The following is a 12963-nucleotide window of genomic DNA, read 5'->3' on the forward strand; positions in this document are numbered from 1 at the left end:
GAGGAGCACAGGGGACTGAGGTGATGGTGCACAGGTGCATTGTGCATTGGGGAAGGAAACTCTATGGAGACCACGCCTGAGGGAGTGGGGGGAAGCAAATATTGTTTAAATATGAACAATAATGTAAAACAATTTACAAAAATATTAATATATAAAAAGATATATAGGATTCCTCCCTTAAGGTGTGGTCACCATAGTTTTCTCACCACCAAAGTGCCCATTGTCCTTGACCACCACCCACTGAGCTCCCCTCCCCCTCTTTTGTTTTCTACTCTCCCCCTTCCTTGTTCCTCCTCCTGTTTCAGATCTAAGATTTTTAGAGGTAAAAGGAAAGGTTTCAGGCATCCCCTAATCAGAGTTTGTTGTCATAAAGAAACTAAGGGCAGACTCTTTAGGAGAGGGGCATCCTTATTTGCCTTAAGGTACATATTTGCTTTATGCTGGTTCTAAGATGGAAGTGGGGGCAAATATTAGGGACACTCTCAGTTGTTGATCAAGTTCTGGACATTTGTGGCTGATTGTTACAGAAGATATTGTTTAGCTTCTTAGACTGCTTTGTCAAAATCACGGTCTGACTTCCTACCTACATATCTCACTTGTAGACAACATTAACTGGTGATAATAGGTTGCTTTTTCTGCTGCTTGCTGCAGATTGAGAGTGAGAGTTCCATTTTTATATGTGGTCTGGCCGCTGTCCATTTGTATCTCCCATCCTCAGTCTCACATTTTGGTTATTTCACACAAATTCATGAGACCAAGCACAGAACTGAAGGAACAGTACCAATCCAGGAACCACTTTGCCAAAAAAGAAACTTCAAGTAACCTGGGCAGGAAAGTGTTGCAGAGACTCTGACTTCAAACTTCTGGGTTAAAATCCAACTCTAACACTTACCTACTAGTTGTATGATGCTAGGCAAGCTCTCTAACTCTCTATATCACACTACACTCATCTGTAAAGTTGGTTTAACTATTACAGGGCAGGGTGAAAGACACCCACAAACTTGCCTACTCTAATTGGGTTCTGCCATCAAGATAAAACATACTCTAGTGCAGAAAAGAACTTGAATACAATTAGTGGGTGACAGAGAGAAGGTAAACAATAGTTTCCAAATCAAACACCCCAAATCACCAATCCTTTCATGGGTAAATGCCCACCCAAATAGAACTGTTCCAAAGCATAACTGCTAAAGCCCAAAAGCTGGTCATGCATCTAAGCAACCTTCTAGCAGAGACCCATAGGAAAGGGGCAGAAGTCTGGAAGGAGTGGAGCAAAATCAAAATACAAGTCATGATAAAGGCTGCCATGGTCAGCCTCCCCTCAGGACTCCCACCCACATCTCTATCTCAAGTGTCTCCTTCCATGTCTCCCAAGACCCTGGTTCAAGGCCAAGGCTGAGAAGCAAGTGCAGCTTCTTCACTTGTCTCTCTCTCTCTGCTCCATGTGCCTCCTCCAGGTCCTTTTCTGGATCTCCATCCTGCTTCCTTCTTCCTGCCCTCTCTAGCTTCTTCTCCCAGCTCAGCTCTCCCCTTCCTTAGGATGGGCCAGGGAATCTGGAACCTTCCTTTTCAATGGATATCACACTGCTACAGATTTACACACAATCATCAAGCAACCTCTCCTATTATGGCCCAAATGAAGTAGAAAATATCTCCTAGAGTTTTGCTCCAAACTTGAATCCAGCTTGCTTGAATACCTGTGGTCAGGGGACGGTTATTGTGCTGACCTGCGGGGGCTTTGAATCCACTTCACTGTGCACTGAGCAATGACTTCTTCCTCTGCTTTCTATACATTAACCTGCTTATTATATTTTACTTTATTTTTGGTTTGTGTATCTTCAAATAGTCATTTTTTTCTGGAAACAACTATCAGTTTAGCAGATGCATTTTTATCTTGCCTTTTAATTTTGTTATTTCTAATCTGAGATATAAAGAGATCAAGAAAGCAATAAAGATATGTTAAATACACAAAAGATTTCACACATAATGGGAACTGAAATTCCTCTGAGTCCTATGCCCTTGATAGATCACAATGCCATTTTTTTATAGAGGGAAAGCTGACATAATTATGTGAATCTTTTAGGTAGATATGTGAAATTCATTTTAAAGGGACTGGTTTCCAAAGTTTCTGGTTCAAAGGATGTAATTTGCAATAATGAAATATTCTTACATATTTACATAGAAATTGTTATTTTCATGAGAAAAAATCAAATGGTACTTGCATCAACTTGCATGCAAAGTGTTTTTTGTATGCAAACAATAATAAGTACAAGACCACCACTGTATTCTTTTGTACACTACACATGATGTTAAAAGAGCATATGAAGCAAAAATTATCAGTGGCATTTGGCTTCTACAACTAAATAATCCCAATATTGGGTGTGATTCTCAACTCTTGCTTTCCATCCCTCAGTTTGCTCTCACTGCACACATTCTCCAGATATGCACTGAGGCCATAGATTACAAAGGAGCAGGATGACCAAGTCCAGTTTAGTTAGATTACAGCCAGAGGAAGATGGGAATGGATGTATAAAGAATCTGGGTGGGGTAAAGTAGAAAGATTAAGCATTTACTAGTCTACAAGGTAAACAAAGACCAAGGCAGAAGGTTGTTCCTTTCTTTGTTCTTACCCTTCTTCCCAAACTTCTCTTCATTTTTTCACTTTCCACTTTTCTCTCACACATTTCCCTCTTGACTCTTTCCTGCCTTTTCAAAATCTGCCTGTGATCTAGAGACTAGTGAGTGAGGTGGCAGCCAAGCTCTGGAATAGCATCTCTAATTGCATGCCAAATTCATTTCCTGCACTAATCTTAAAAGGATGGATTGCTTTGTTTTGTTTTTGGTACTAGAAGTATTCAAATACCCTTGAAGAAACTACTCGGGAAAGTCAAGTTGTTAATAATTTCCAAGATACCTGTAGTGGTGTGTATTCTCTCCCATTTGCCAGAAGACATGGCAAATGGTTCTGGCTGAATGAGTTTGGGCCTGATGTCAGAGCTCCAGAGCCTCTATGAACTGAAGAAAACATTTCTCTCCAACTGTAGCTTCATCTGTATGGGAGAGGATCCAAAATACATGGAGGAGGTGAAAAATGATATTGGCCAAATATTTCCAGGAGAAAAAGAATATGCGATGTGTATTTGGAGATCTGGTACACCACCACCACCATCCCCAAGATGCTCTCTGGCCTGGTCAGTGAACAAAAGACCATCATGCTGGCTGTTTGCCTCCTGCAAATGTACTTCTTCCACTTTCATTCTAAAAAGTTTGCCAGATCATCATTGTGTCAGCCCCCTCTGCAACCCTACAGTCATGACGTCTCAGTTTTACATTCAGGTCACCCTAGGTTCCTGCTTCTGTGGATTCTTCAATTCCTCGATTATTTGGATATCTAAATTGTCTTTCTGTAGTTTGAATCAAATTTAGAATATCTTCTGCAACTTTGCTTCCTTCCTCAATCACACATGCATGAACCTTAGCACATTTTTTCATCCAGATTGCGCAATTTTGGGCCTCCCTGGTGGTGCAGGTGGTTGAGTGCCCCTCTGTGAAGCTGTCCACAGCCTCTGCAGCACAAGTTCAATCCCAGCCAGCAGGGGAGAAATCCACATGGCGCAGAAGACCTCTCCTGTGTCTCCTGCTGCTCCCCTCAACAGTGTATTTCGTCAGTCTGCCTATTCTGTTCCCCACTCTCTCTCTGGTGAATCCTCACAGTCCTGTGCCCTGATTCTTGAATAAATAAATAAATGTTAAAAAAAAAAAAAAAAGATTGTGCAATTGTGGACAGCACATGTGGTGCAGACACCATAACAGCTAAGTTGAGTTCATTGTTCCCTGAGTAGTACCATATCCTCAAACATGTTATTTTTATAAGGCTTGTAGGATTTAGGCTTTTACAGTTTCCTTCAAGGTTGCTGTACCTAGATAAGTATTAATGGATGGAAACATCAAGCAATTTCATATGAGATTTTTCTAATGATATGCTACAAATCATCCTTTAAAAGAAAAGCATTTAGCTTTATGAGAAACCATCCCATTTCAAGTCTCTGCCCTTTATGTTCTGGTTTTCAAAATTAATGATTCAGAATAAAATGTATGACTTAAAATAGCTGAAATATATGTGGTTGGCATTATTCATATCAGTTAACAATGATTCTTTCACTGTGTCTATTTAAATACAAATTGCTTTTTAATTAACCATCTAAATGGAGTCACACAACAATTCTCTGGAATAGGGAGATTAGTCCTTACTATTCCCATTATGCACTTAATACAATTTGAGCAAATGTCCAATGATCATCTGGTCATTAAATGGTGGAATTAAGCCTTCAAATTGGATGTCACTTTCAAAGCCATTATCTAAAGATTTAATTTCAATTTCATAGTTCACTGTATAAGGGAATATTGCTGCTTTGGGGTTTTCTTATTCAATGCAACAATAGCAAATAAATAAAACAGAGAATAATAAAAGTAGGGAGAGTGAGAGATAACAACGGTAGGAAAAGAAATCCCATTTTTTAATAAAAATTACAAACTTGAATAATATTTTAATTCCCAAATAGAGTTAGCAAATAATGTTAGAGGATCTGAAATGATGACAGTTAAAGTAGATAAAGTTAACTACAAAAATGCCTTCTTTTTTTGGATGTATTAATTAATGTTTTGACTATTCTAGGAGGCAAAAATTGGAGACATTTTAAAATGAGAACTAATTCTGGAGAAGCAAAAACATAAGAAATAAAAAATAATGAAATAATAATCACCTCTATTCCATGGGGAAAATTAGTTGTACATAAAAGTTTACATAACTTTATTGGTAAAAGATAAGAAAATTGGATTCCAAAAAATCCACATGATATGAATTTTAGTAATGCAAGCTGAGGAGACTGATTTCAGAATTTTTGAATATAAAGTATCTCTTAAGCATTTCTAAGCATGGACTAGAAGATCTGATAACTGAGCAGAGGCTGGGGCAAGCTGAGCAGGGCAGATTAAGTTGGTATACGAAGTGCTGAGCTGCCCAGAGCTGATAACAAAAACCAAATACAACAGCCGTCCAAACTCCACCCACCCTTGTAAACTTGAATGCAAGACTTTTCTGCAGGAAGCTGCCTGTGAGAAATACTGGCTTCCTTTGTAGCCTCTCGGTGATCATGCCTAGAGAATACAGCACACAATTTCACAGATCGTACATGATGTACACCTCCACCATATCCATCAGGCTTCCTTTACCTGATTCTCCTGTATCAGGGTCTCTGTGTGATCAGGTTTGGAAAACTACAGAAGTATTTAGAAGGTCAGAGGTCTGAAGTCACTAAAATGTTCTCTCATACCCTTTCTTCATCCTAATACAGGTAAACAATTTGAGTGACTATGGAAACAATGTCAACCAAAAGAGACAAAAATGAGAGTGTGGGGCTGACTTTAAATTCAGCAGCTGCAGAGTAAAGACCAGAGAGCTGGCAGAGAAACTGCTTCAGGAATCTTACCTGGCTTCATGGTTGGAAATGCCATGAACCTCTTCCTTGCCCGTGTCCCGCACACTTCACCTTACTGTCTGCTCTAGGGACTGCTGATCTTACCTGCTTTTACTTTACTTCATAACAACAGTCTTCTTTGACTCTCTCTAAACATTTACAAATGCAGTAATCTCGGGATGACATTACTTCTCAGAAACTTTATTCATATAAAAATGGTGATGATAATACCTGTTTTACCAAATGTCCTGAAGAATAGAAATTAATGTAAATTGTTCATTTCAAAACATAAATTAAGACATAGCGGATTCTAATATATGGTGGGTCTTATCTTGTGGACAAAGACTTTAAAATATGCCCTCCCACTCCAACTCCAGACAGGCTCTTTGTTGGCTTTGATATAAGGCATTCCTAGGGTGTATGTTCCTGACTTTACAACCCAAATTTGTTTTAAATGTAAGAAGTCTATATGGAAAGGCAATACTAGACTTTCGAACACATAATTTAAAGGTCTCTCTGCGACTTTGGATTAAAAGATCCAAGAACAAGAGAAATCAGAAATGCAGAAACTTGACCTATTCTAATAGAGCATGAAAGCTAGATTATTCAAATTGAATTTACTGAATGAAGTTTAGCCTAGATGTCCTTCGCACTATTTTCTTTTTATTTGTTTCATTTTTGGAAAGTTGCCTAAAAGAATTATGCCTTTAGGGCCTCCCTGGTGGCACAGGCAGTTGAGCACCACACTGTGAAGCTGTCCACAGCCTCTGCAGCACGGCTTTGATCCCGGCTGGCCAGCAAGAATCCCACATAGTGAAGCAGACCTCTCCTATCTTGCCCACTGCTCCCCTCAGCAGTGTATTTCATCAGTCTGCCTGTTCTGCTCCCTACTCTGTCTATGGTGAATCCTCTCACCCTCCTGCGCATCTGGCCTGTACCCCGGTTTTTGTATAAATAAATTAATCTTAAAAAAAAAAGAATTATGCCTTTAAAAAGAATTTGTTTCTTTTCTCTCCATTACAAAGAATACATAAAATAAGATCACATCTATTCCACATTTTAGAAGTCTGTCCTATTTTCATGTTTTCTGGAGGTTGTTAAAAATATGCAGTTGAATTTTGAAGAAACTGTTGAGTTGTCTTTTCTAGACATAGTTTGTATTCTGTAGTCAGAAGGTTGGATAACCCACAATTCCTTCTTGATGTATGATTCTCAGAATAAAATCTAAAACTTATCAAAGAAACAGATCAAAGAGACAGAACAGAACCTTTACAGAATGTCTTTATCATTCATCTGTGACTGTTTTTTTCCTAACTTTTCATTTAAAAAAAAAAAACTTGCTTTCATTTTTTTGTGTGAAGGCCTATTGACAAAACTTTGAGAGCCATGTTCTCCCAATCCGCTGAGTCATCAGGCAGCTGTGAGTTAGTAGCTGCCTCAGCGAAATCTGTCTCCTAAAGATAATGTAGTTTGTAGTTGGCGGGATTCTGGGTCCAAAGAGGAGGCAATTTTGTGTAGGTTTTTTTTTTTTTTTTTTTGGTCTTGTCTCTGCAACACATGTAACACTTCTCTTCTCTCTGAATTAGAGGAGACAATTCATGTGAATGTTCCCTCTCTTTGTCTCTGATACATTTTACCTTGCAGGTTAAATTCTAGAAGGAGAACTCTTTTCAAAGGAAACCGTGAGTACAGAATTCTTTGCTGTACAATTTGTCATCAATACAATCAGGAAAACTGTGTCCTTTGAATTCTCTGTATTATCTTGACAGAACCATTGAGAATGATTTCTTGGCTTTTGAGAAGTTGAGAAGTTTTTTTTTTTTAAAGTAGAGAAATTTAACTATTTTTGTGACTATTTCTCCTTTTTTACATTTTAAAAGGATGGGTTTATTAGGAAAAGGAAAAAGAAAAGGGAGTACCTGCATATTCACAGGTGGGCAGGAGCGCTGCCATGACTATCTCCCTTCAAAAAAGACCTTGAACTTGTGGCTATATAGTGACCCATCTATGTGGGTTCACACAGGGAACAACCAGACAACTTGGAGCAAACAAATGCACAATAAAGACTTGAGTCTCTGTGGAATGATTTAAGCCTAAAGTCAAATTAGTAATAGCCATCCACTATGTTGCAAAAATATTCAGGAGGGAGGAGGAAGAATATTGAATGTTCTTGCTAAAATTAACGGGGAAAACTATGTCCTCATGCACATGAGTGAAGGTGGGTCTAATGGAGACTGTGGAAATTGTCACAAATAGGTTGGATTCCTCTAGCGAGAAGGAGTATCTTAGATGGTTTGACAGTGGTTTACATTTGAAAGTCAGTTACTGACATGGTAATAATTTGAAAATTATGATAATTGGGTAGAAGATTTTTTTTATTTGTAACATTTGTGAATGACACAGATAAAAAAAAATGTAAGCAATATATGAGCTACATTTTTTGACCAAGTAGTTTTTTTACTTAATTTCAAGAGCTTTAGAAAATACTTTTCCCAAGTGAAAAAAAAAATTTGTCCTACATTTTCAAACAAGAAGAAACATTTCCAAACTTTTGTGTGTATTATTCATGATGTAAATAGCAAGCCATTTAAAATTATTCATTATATAAAGTTCAGAGTAATCAGTACTTGCCAATACCTTTTTAGCCATTGAAAACAATAAAATCAGGTTTCTTTTTTATTTGTCTGAAAATCTGAGATTTAGCTCATTTAAACTTGTCCTCCATCATTAGTGCACATTAGTTCTATTTATAAGAATTAATAAATGTTGGTACAGGCTTATGTGAAAAGTGTTTTGAATGGTCAGCCTAATAACTGTATGTGGTCAAATTATATGAACGCACTACAGCCCTTATAACAACAGGCTTTCAAAGACTTAAAGATGTCTTGCCTTAGGGCCAACATGAACAAATGCCCAGGATATATGAAATAGTCAGAATTTTAGAGATTTCAGAACTAGCAATATAGAGAGAAGCTTCTTATTTGCAGGTTATGGAGAGTGGTGGCTCAAAGGTGCTGGAGACAGCAGAAGAAATCCAGGAGAGGCGTCAGGAGGTGTTGGCTCGGTATCAGAGGTTCAAGGAGCTGGTTGCTGAGAGGGGGCAGAAGCTAGAAGAGTCCTATCACTACCAGGTGTTTAGACGGGATGCAGATGACCTGGAGAAATGGATCTTGGAGAAACTCAAGATTGCAGGCGACAAGAGCTATGAAGATCCAACAAACATACAGGTCTCTCAGCTCCACTGATGTCCCCACTTGCCCAGAGATCTGTAGGGAGGGGAGCAGTGTTGTAAGAGTATGACTGTTAACTCTATGGGGATGATGTAATTAAAAGATTAGACTATCTTTAAAGGACAGTAATTCTACCTCTAAACAGCCCATGTCTTTAACATTTTAAGCCTCAGTATCTTGGTTACAAAGGAAACTCACTCTGGAGAGCATTCTTTTTTTTTTTTTTTTTTTACAATTTATTTATTTATACAAGAGCTGGGATACAGGCCAGAGGTGCGGGAGGGTGAGAGAATTCACCAGAGACACAGCAGAGAGCAGAACAGGCAGACAGACTGAAGACACAGCAGAGGGGAGCAGCGGGAGAGTCAGGAGAGGTCTGCGCACCATGTGGGTATCTCCCTGGCAGGCCAGGAATTGAACCAGTGCTGCAGAGGCTGCAGACAGCTTCACAGTGTGGCTCTTAACCTGCTGTGCCACCAGGGAGGCCCTGGAGAGCATTCTGTGAAAGTAACATTCTCAGGAAGTTAATCTTAACTTGATGTTGATCTATTGTGACATTTAGGGTCTAAAGAGACATCCATACTCTAAACAACACTCTCCATAGAAAGACATGAGTTAAACCTGGGATTTTCCTGTTTTGTTTTGTTTTGTTTTGTTTTGTTTTGTTTTGTTTTGTTTTGTTTCCCAAATGGCTATTAATTTTCCTGGTTAAATCCAAATGAGAGGTTCCAAGAGGAGAGGTTTGGAGGACACTCCCTCCTGGAGCTATAGGATAGTATGTTGTCAGGATCAGAAGAAAGGGCTGCATGCCCAGACGGGCTCATGGATGTTGGAAAGGGAGGTCTGGAACCAGACCAAACTGACATCTGTTAAATGGATAAATTTATATAGGACAAGAGGAACATAGTCTGGCATGAAACAACCTCAATTAAAATAAACTTAATGATCATCTTCCTCATTCTGTTCTACGTTCAATAGCACTTAGTTACTTCTCTTTTTAAAACAGAGAACTCTATGTGTTTTACTCCTTCATTCTTACAGAAGATAATTGAACTTCAAAATAACAAAGGACTAACTGGAAATTCCCCCAAAGTGGCAGGAACATTGAAAAAAAAAAAAAAAAGCTACCTCTTTGCTCCCTGACTTTAAACCTGGGACTGTTTCAAACTCTAAGTAGTCACTTGACCCAGAGGGACCATTTATTTCAGCATGTCATAGCTTATCACTTAATCTAAGTTGGAAATGAGTCATTCTGCCTAAAAGTAGGAAGAGAAACAAATGGGCCTCTTTAAGCTCCAGAGCACTTAAAACCTTAAACTTCGATTTCCAATCTGCAGGGAAAATATCAGAAGCATGAATCCTTTGAAGCAGAGGTGCAAGCAAAATCAAGGGTCATTCCTGAGCTGGAAGAAATCAGGGAAGTTCGATTTGCTGAGGGTCATTTTGCCCATGAGGATACCAAGGTAAATGTATGGTCAGGGTCTCCAAGAGAAGCTTCTAGTTATTGATTATGCTTTCATTGATTTTGCCATGTATAAATTTCAATGTCTCTGGCTTGAAACTAGGGCTCCTGCCACTAAATTTTTACTGCACTGTGCTTCTTGTGGGAGAAGAGCTGGTATTTCATTCCACCTTGTCCATAGCAGGATAATTTGGCATAAGACCAAGCCCATGCCAACTCGGCTCCACATTTCCTGACCAATAAATTTTCCCAAATGTCATTTCTCATCATTTCTTCTAATCTCAAGATTCGTTGTCCTTTAACTTCTTCAAACAGGGCTGTTGTCCCACCCAGTTCTTCTCTGAAGTGTCTCTTCCTTTGTCTACACTGCTCCTTTCTCTTCACCATCCATTGCTGGGACCACTCTTGCTGTTCTCCAAATGCTGCTGTTTATATTTCTCCTACAACCCACGACTTCGGAAAAATCTTCCCTGAGCACTGAGAGTCACTACAACTTTGGAACCCCTTATTAATGCATCAGCTCTATTCTGACTCAGTCCGTGTGCTCTGCCAACATGTTTGGGCTGATATAGTTGATTCAGGATCTCTTTTGCATAAGGGATTTTTTACCTTTATGTTTGTAATGGTGAAAAAACAAATCTGTATTACAGATTTAAAAATCAGGATCTTTTCATGTTAACCTAGATAAAATCTACCCCATTTTATTGTCAGCAAGTGGGACTGATCAGAGAACACAGATTTGAACCAGAGTAGAACCTTATTAGAAAGAAGAAAAGTCTCAAAACTTATTCATTGATATAAAGTAGAAATCATTTTTGAATTATTCACAGGGGTTGTGTGTGTGTGTGTGTGTGTGTGTGTGTGCCAACAATGTCCTTCCTTCATTCAAATATTTGAGCAATGCCTGAAACAACAGAGTCCCTGGGGTTATCACAGGCAGGTGCTCTGTGTGCTATGTGCAGTGGGGTGACCAAAAAATGCAAAATTCTTGAAGACATGACATAGATGATACCCTCAATTTTTCAAGATATATAAGACATGGTCTTCTAAGCTAAACTGAGTATCCATACTCTCAACTATATACCCTAAAATCCTTTTGCTGTTGTCTGATTTCCTTTGTAGGTGAGCAAAACTGTAGCTTTATCCTTTCCAGCAAACAGTTCATGTTATTTCTGCCATGTCTTTGCCAGGCCTTGGAACACTCTCTTGCCATCATCTAAAATTCTTTCTGCTTCTCAAGGTGCAGTGCAAACAAGTACTCTTCTTTGAATCCTTATTCCACCCTGTCATATTTTTTGTAACCACTTCATCTTTTAAAACCCCAAAGCATTTTTAAAGCATTTCTGTAATGGAAGATCATGTTTGGTTTGGTTTAATGGTCATTCCCTACATAGCCCATTTCCTCTTTTAGATTTGTGTTGAACTAGTGCTAGTGCAGAGGAGGCATTTTTATCCAGGTCTTTTTCTGTACAAGTCTCCACCTACCCCACAGCATCTGTGCCTGAATGGCTTTGCTCCCTTCCCAAAGGTCCACCTGGAAGAGTTGCGACGCCTATGGGACCTGCTGCTGGAGCTGACTCAGGAGAAGGGCACCCTGCTACTGCGTGCCCTGAGGCTCCAGCAGTACCTGCAGGAGTGTGCAGACATCCTGGAGTGGATCGCAGACAAGGTACAGCACTTCTCATCCTGCTGCCCTATATCCCATAGCAACCTAGCGAAGGCTATTCATTAAGAAATCAAAATGTCTGTACCTGGACTTGCTCCCTTGTAAGGATGAATTTTGGTAAATATTTGGGATGTCTTGGAGGTTATTACTACTGTAGGAGAGTAGGTCTGAAGGGATGGAATTGAACATGGAAAACACAGGACTATACAAAAATCATTGGCGGATGGTCTGTGCATTGAAAATGAGTGAAACCTGTCTCCTCCCAACTTCTGTGATGCCTGACTCCTTCTAGATGTTTGCTTTTTTCTGGGTGTAGGCTGAGAGTCTTGGCAGCTCATTCCCTGACCCCTGTCTCTCAGTCCCAGTCATTATGGAAGTTTCTATTTTTCTAAATACTTAAAAAAATAATACTGTAATTAGGACTGAAAATTTGCATAAGTAAGTGCTTGACACAATGCTTTTATCGATACCAAGTATGTCAAATTAAGTAGAACCAGGATGAATTTATTATGTTTCAAATATACATTTTAACTTTTAACACATAAAAGGGTGCTTCCCCCATTTGAGAAACAGGAGGGAGGGGCTTAGGGCATTTTACTTGCAGGAATTCCTCAATGATTTCTGGTGACTTGTCTGTCTGCAGGAGGCAATAGTGACATCGGTGGAGCTGGGTGATGACTGGGAGCGCACAGAGGTTCTGCACAAGAAGTTTGAAGAGTTCCAGGTGGACCTGGCAGCTCGAAAGGGCAGAGTGGATGGAGTAAACCAATATGCCAATGAGTGTGCTGAGGTGAGAGCCCACCTAGGGAAAGAATCTGGCCCTCAGGGAGAACTTCTAAGCATTAGTAAGTGGACCAGGGAGATATAGAACATCGAGGGGGAGCAGAAGGGCTCTGCAGTGACACTCCCAGATCAGTTTCCTCTCCAGACCCATCACTTTCCGGACCATGGAATCGGAGGTGTGAGTGTATGAGTGTGTGTGTGAGTGTGAGTGTATGAGATGTGGCTGGGTGTGTGTGCAGTGTAAATGTGACTATGAGTGTGTGCGTGTGAGTGTAAGTTTGTACAAAAGTATAGGGATGTGAGTGTGTGAGTGTGTGCATGTAAGACTGTGTATGTAAAGTGTGTGTG

The 12963-nt window shown here is 39.5% G+C and overlaps 1 protein-coding gene across 1 annotated transcript in view; it reads left to right on the forward strand.

The window, feature by feature from the left end:
• Window positions 1-8464: 8464 nt before the first annotated feature.
• The window catches only part of SPTA1 (spectrin alpha, erythrocytic 1), a gene marked incomplete at both ends in the record, with an annotated part of 55559 nt that continues 51060 nt past the window's right edge, over window positions 8465-12963 (forward strand). The window contains 4 exons of the mRNA XM_084248461.1: window positions 8465-8701; window positions 10042-10167; window positions 11695-11835; window positions 12476-12622. Of these exons, the coding sequence (XP_084104587.1) occupies window positions 8465-8701; window positions 10042-10167; window positions 11695-11835; window positions 12476-12622 (651 nt within the window). The remainder of the gene's footprint in view (window positions 8702-10041; window positions 10168-11694; window positions 11836-12475; window positions 12623-12963) is intronic.

This window comes from Talpa europaea (genome assembly GCF_964194135.1).
Source record: "Talpa europaea genome assembly, chromosome: 12".
NCBI lineage: Eukaryota > Metazoa > Chordata > Mammalia > Eulipotyphla > Talpidae > Talpa > Talpa europaea.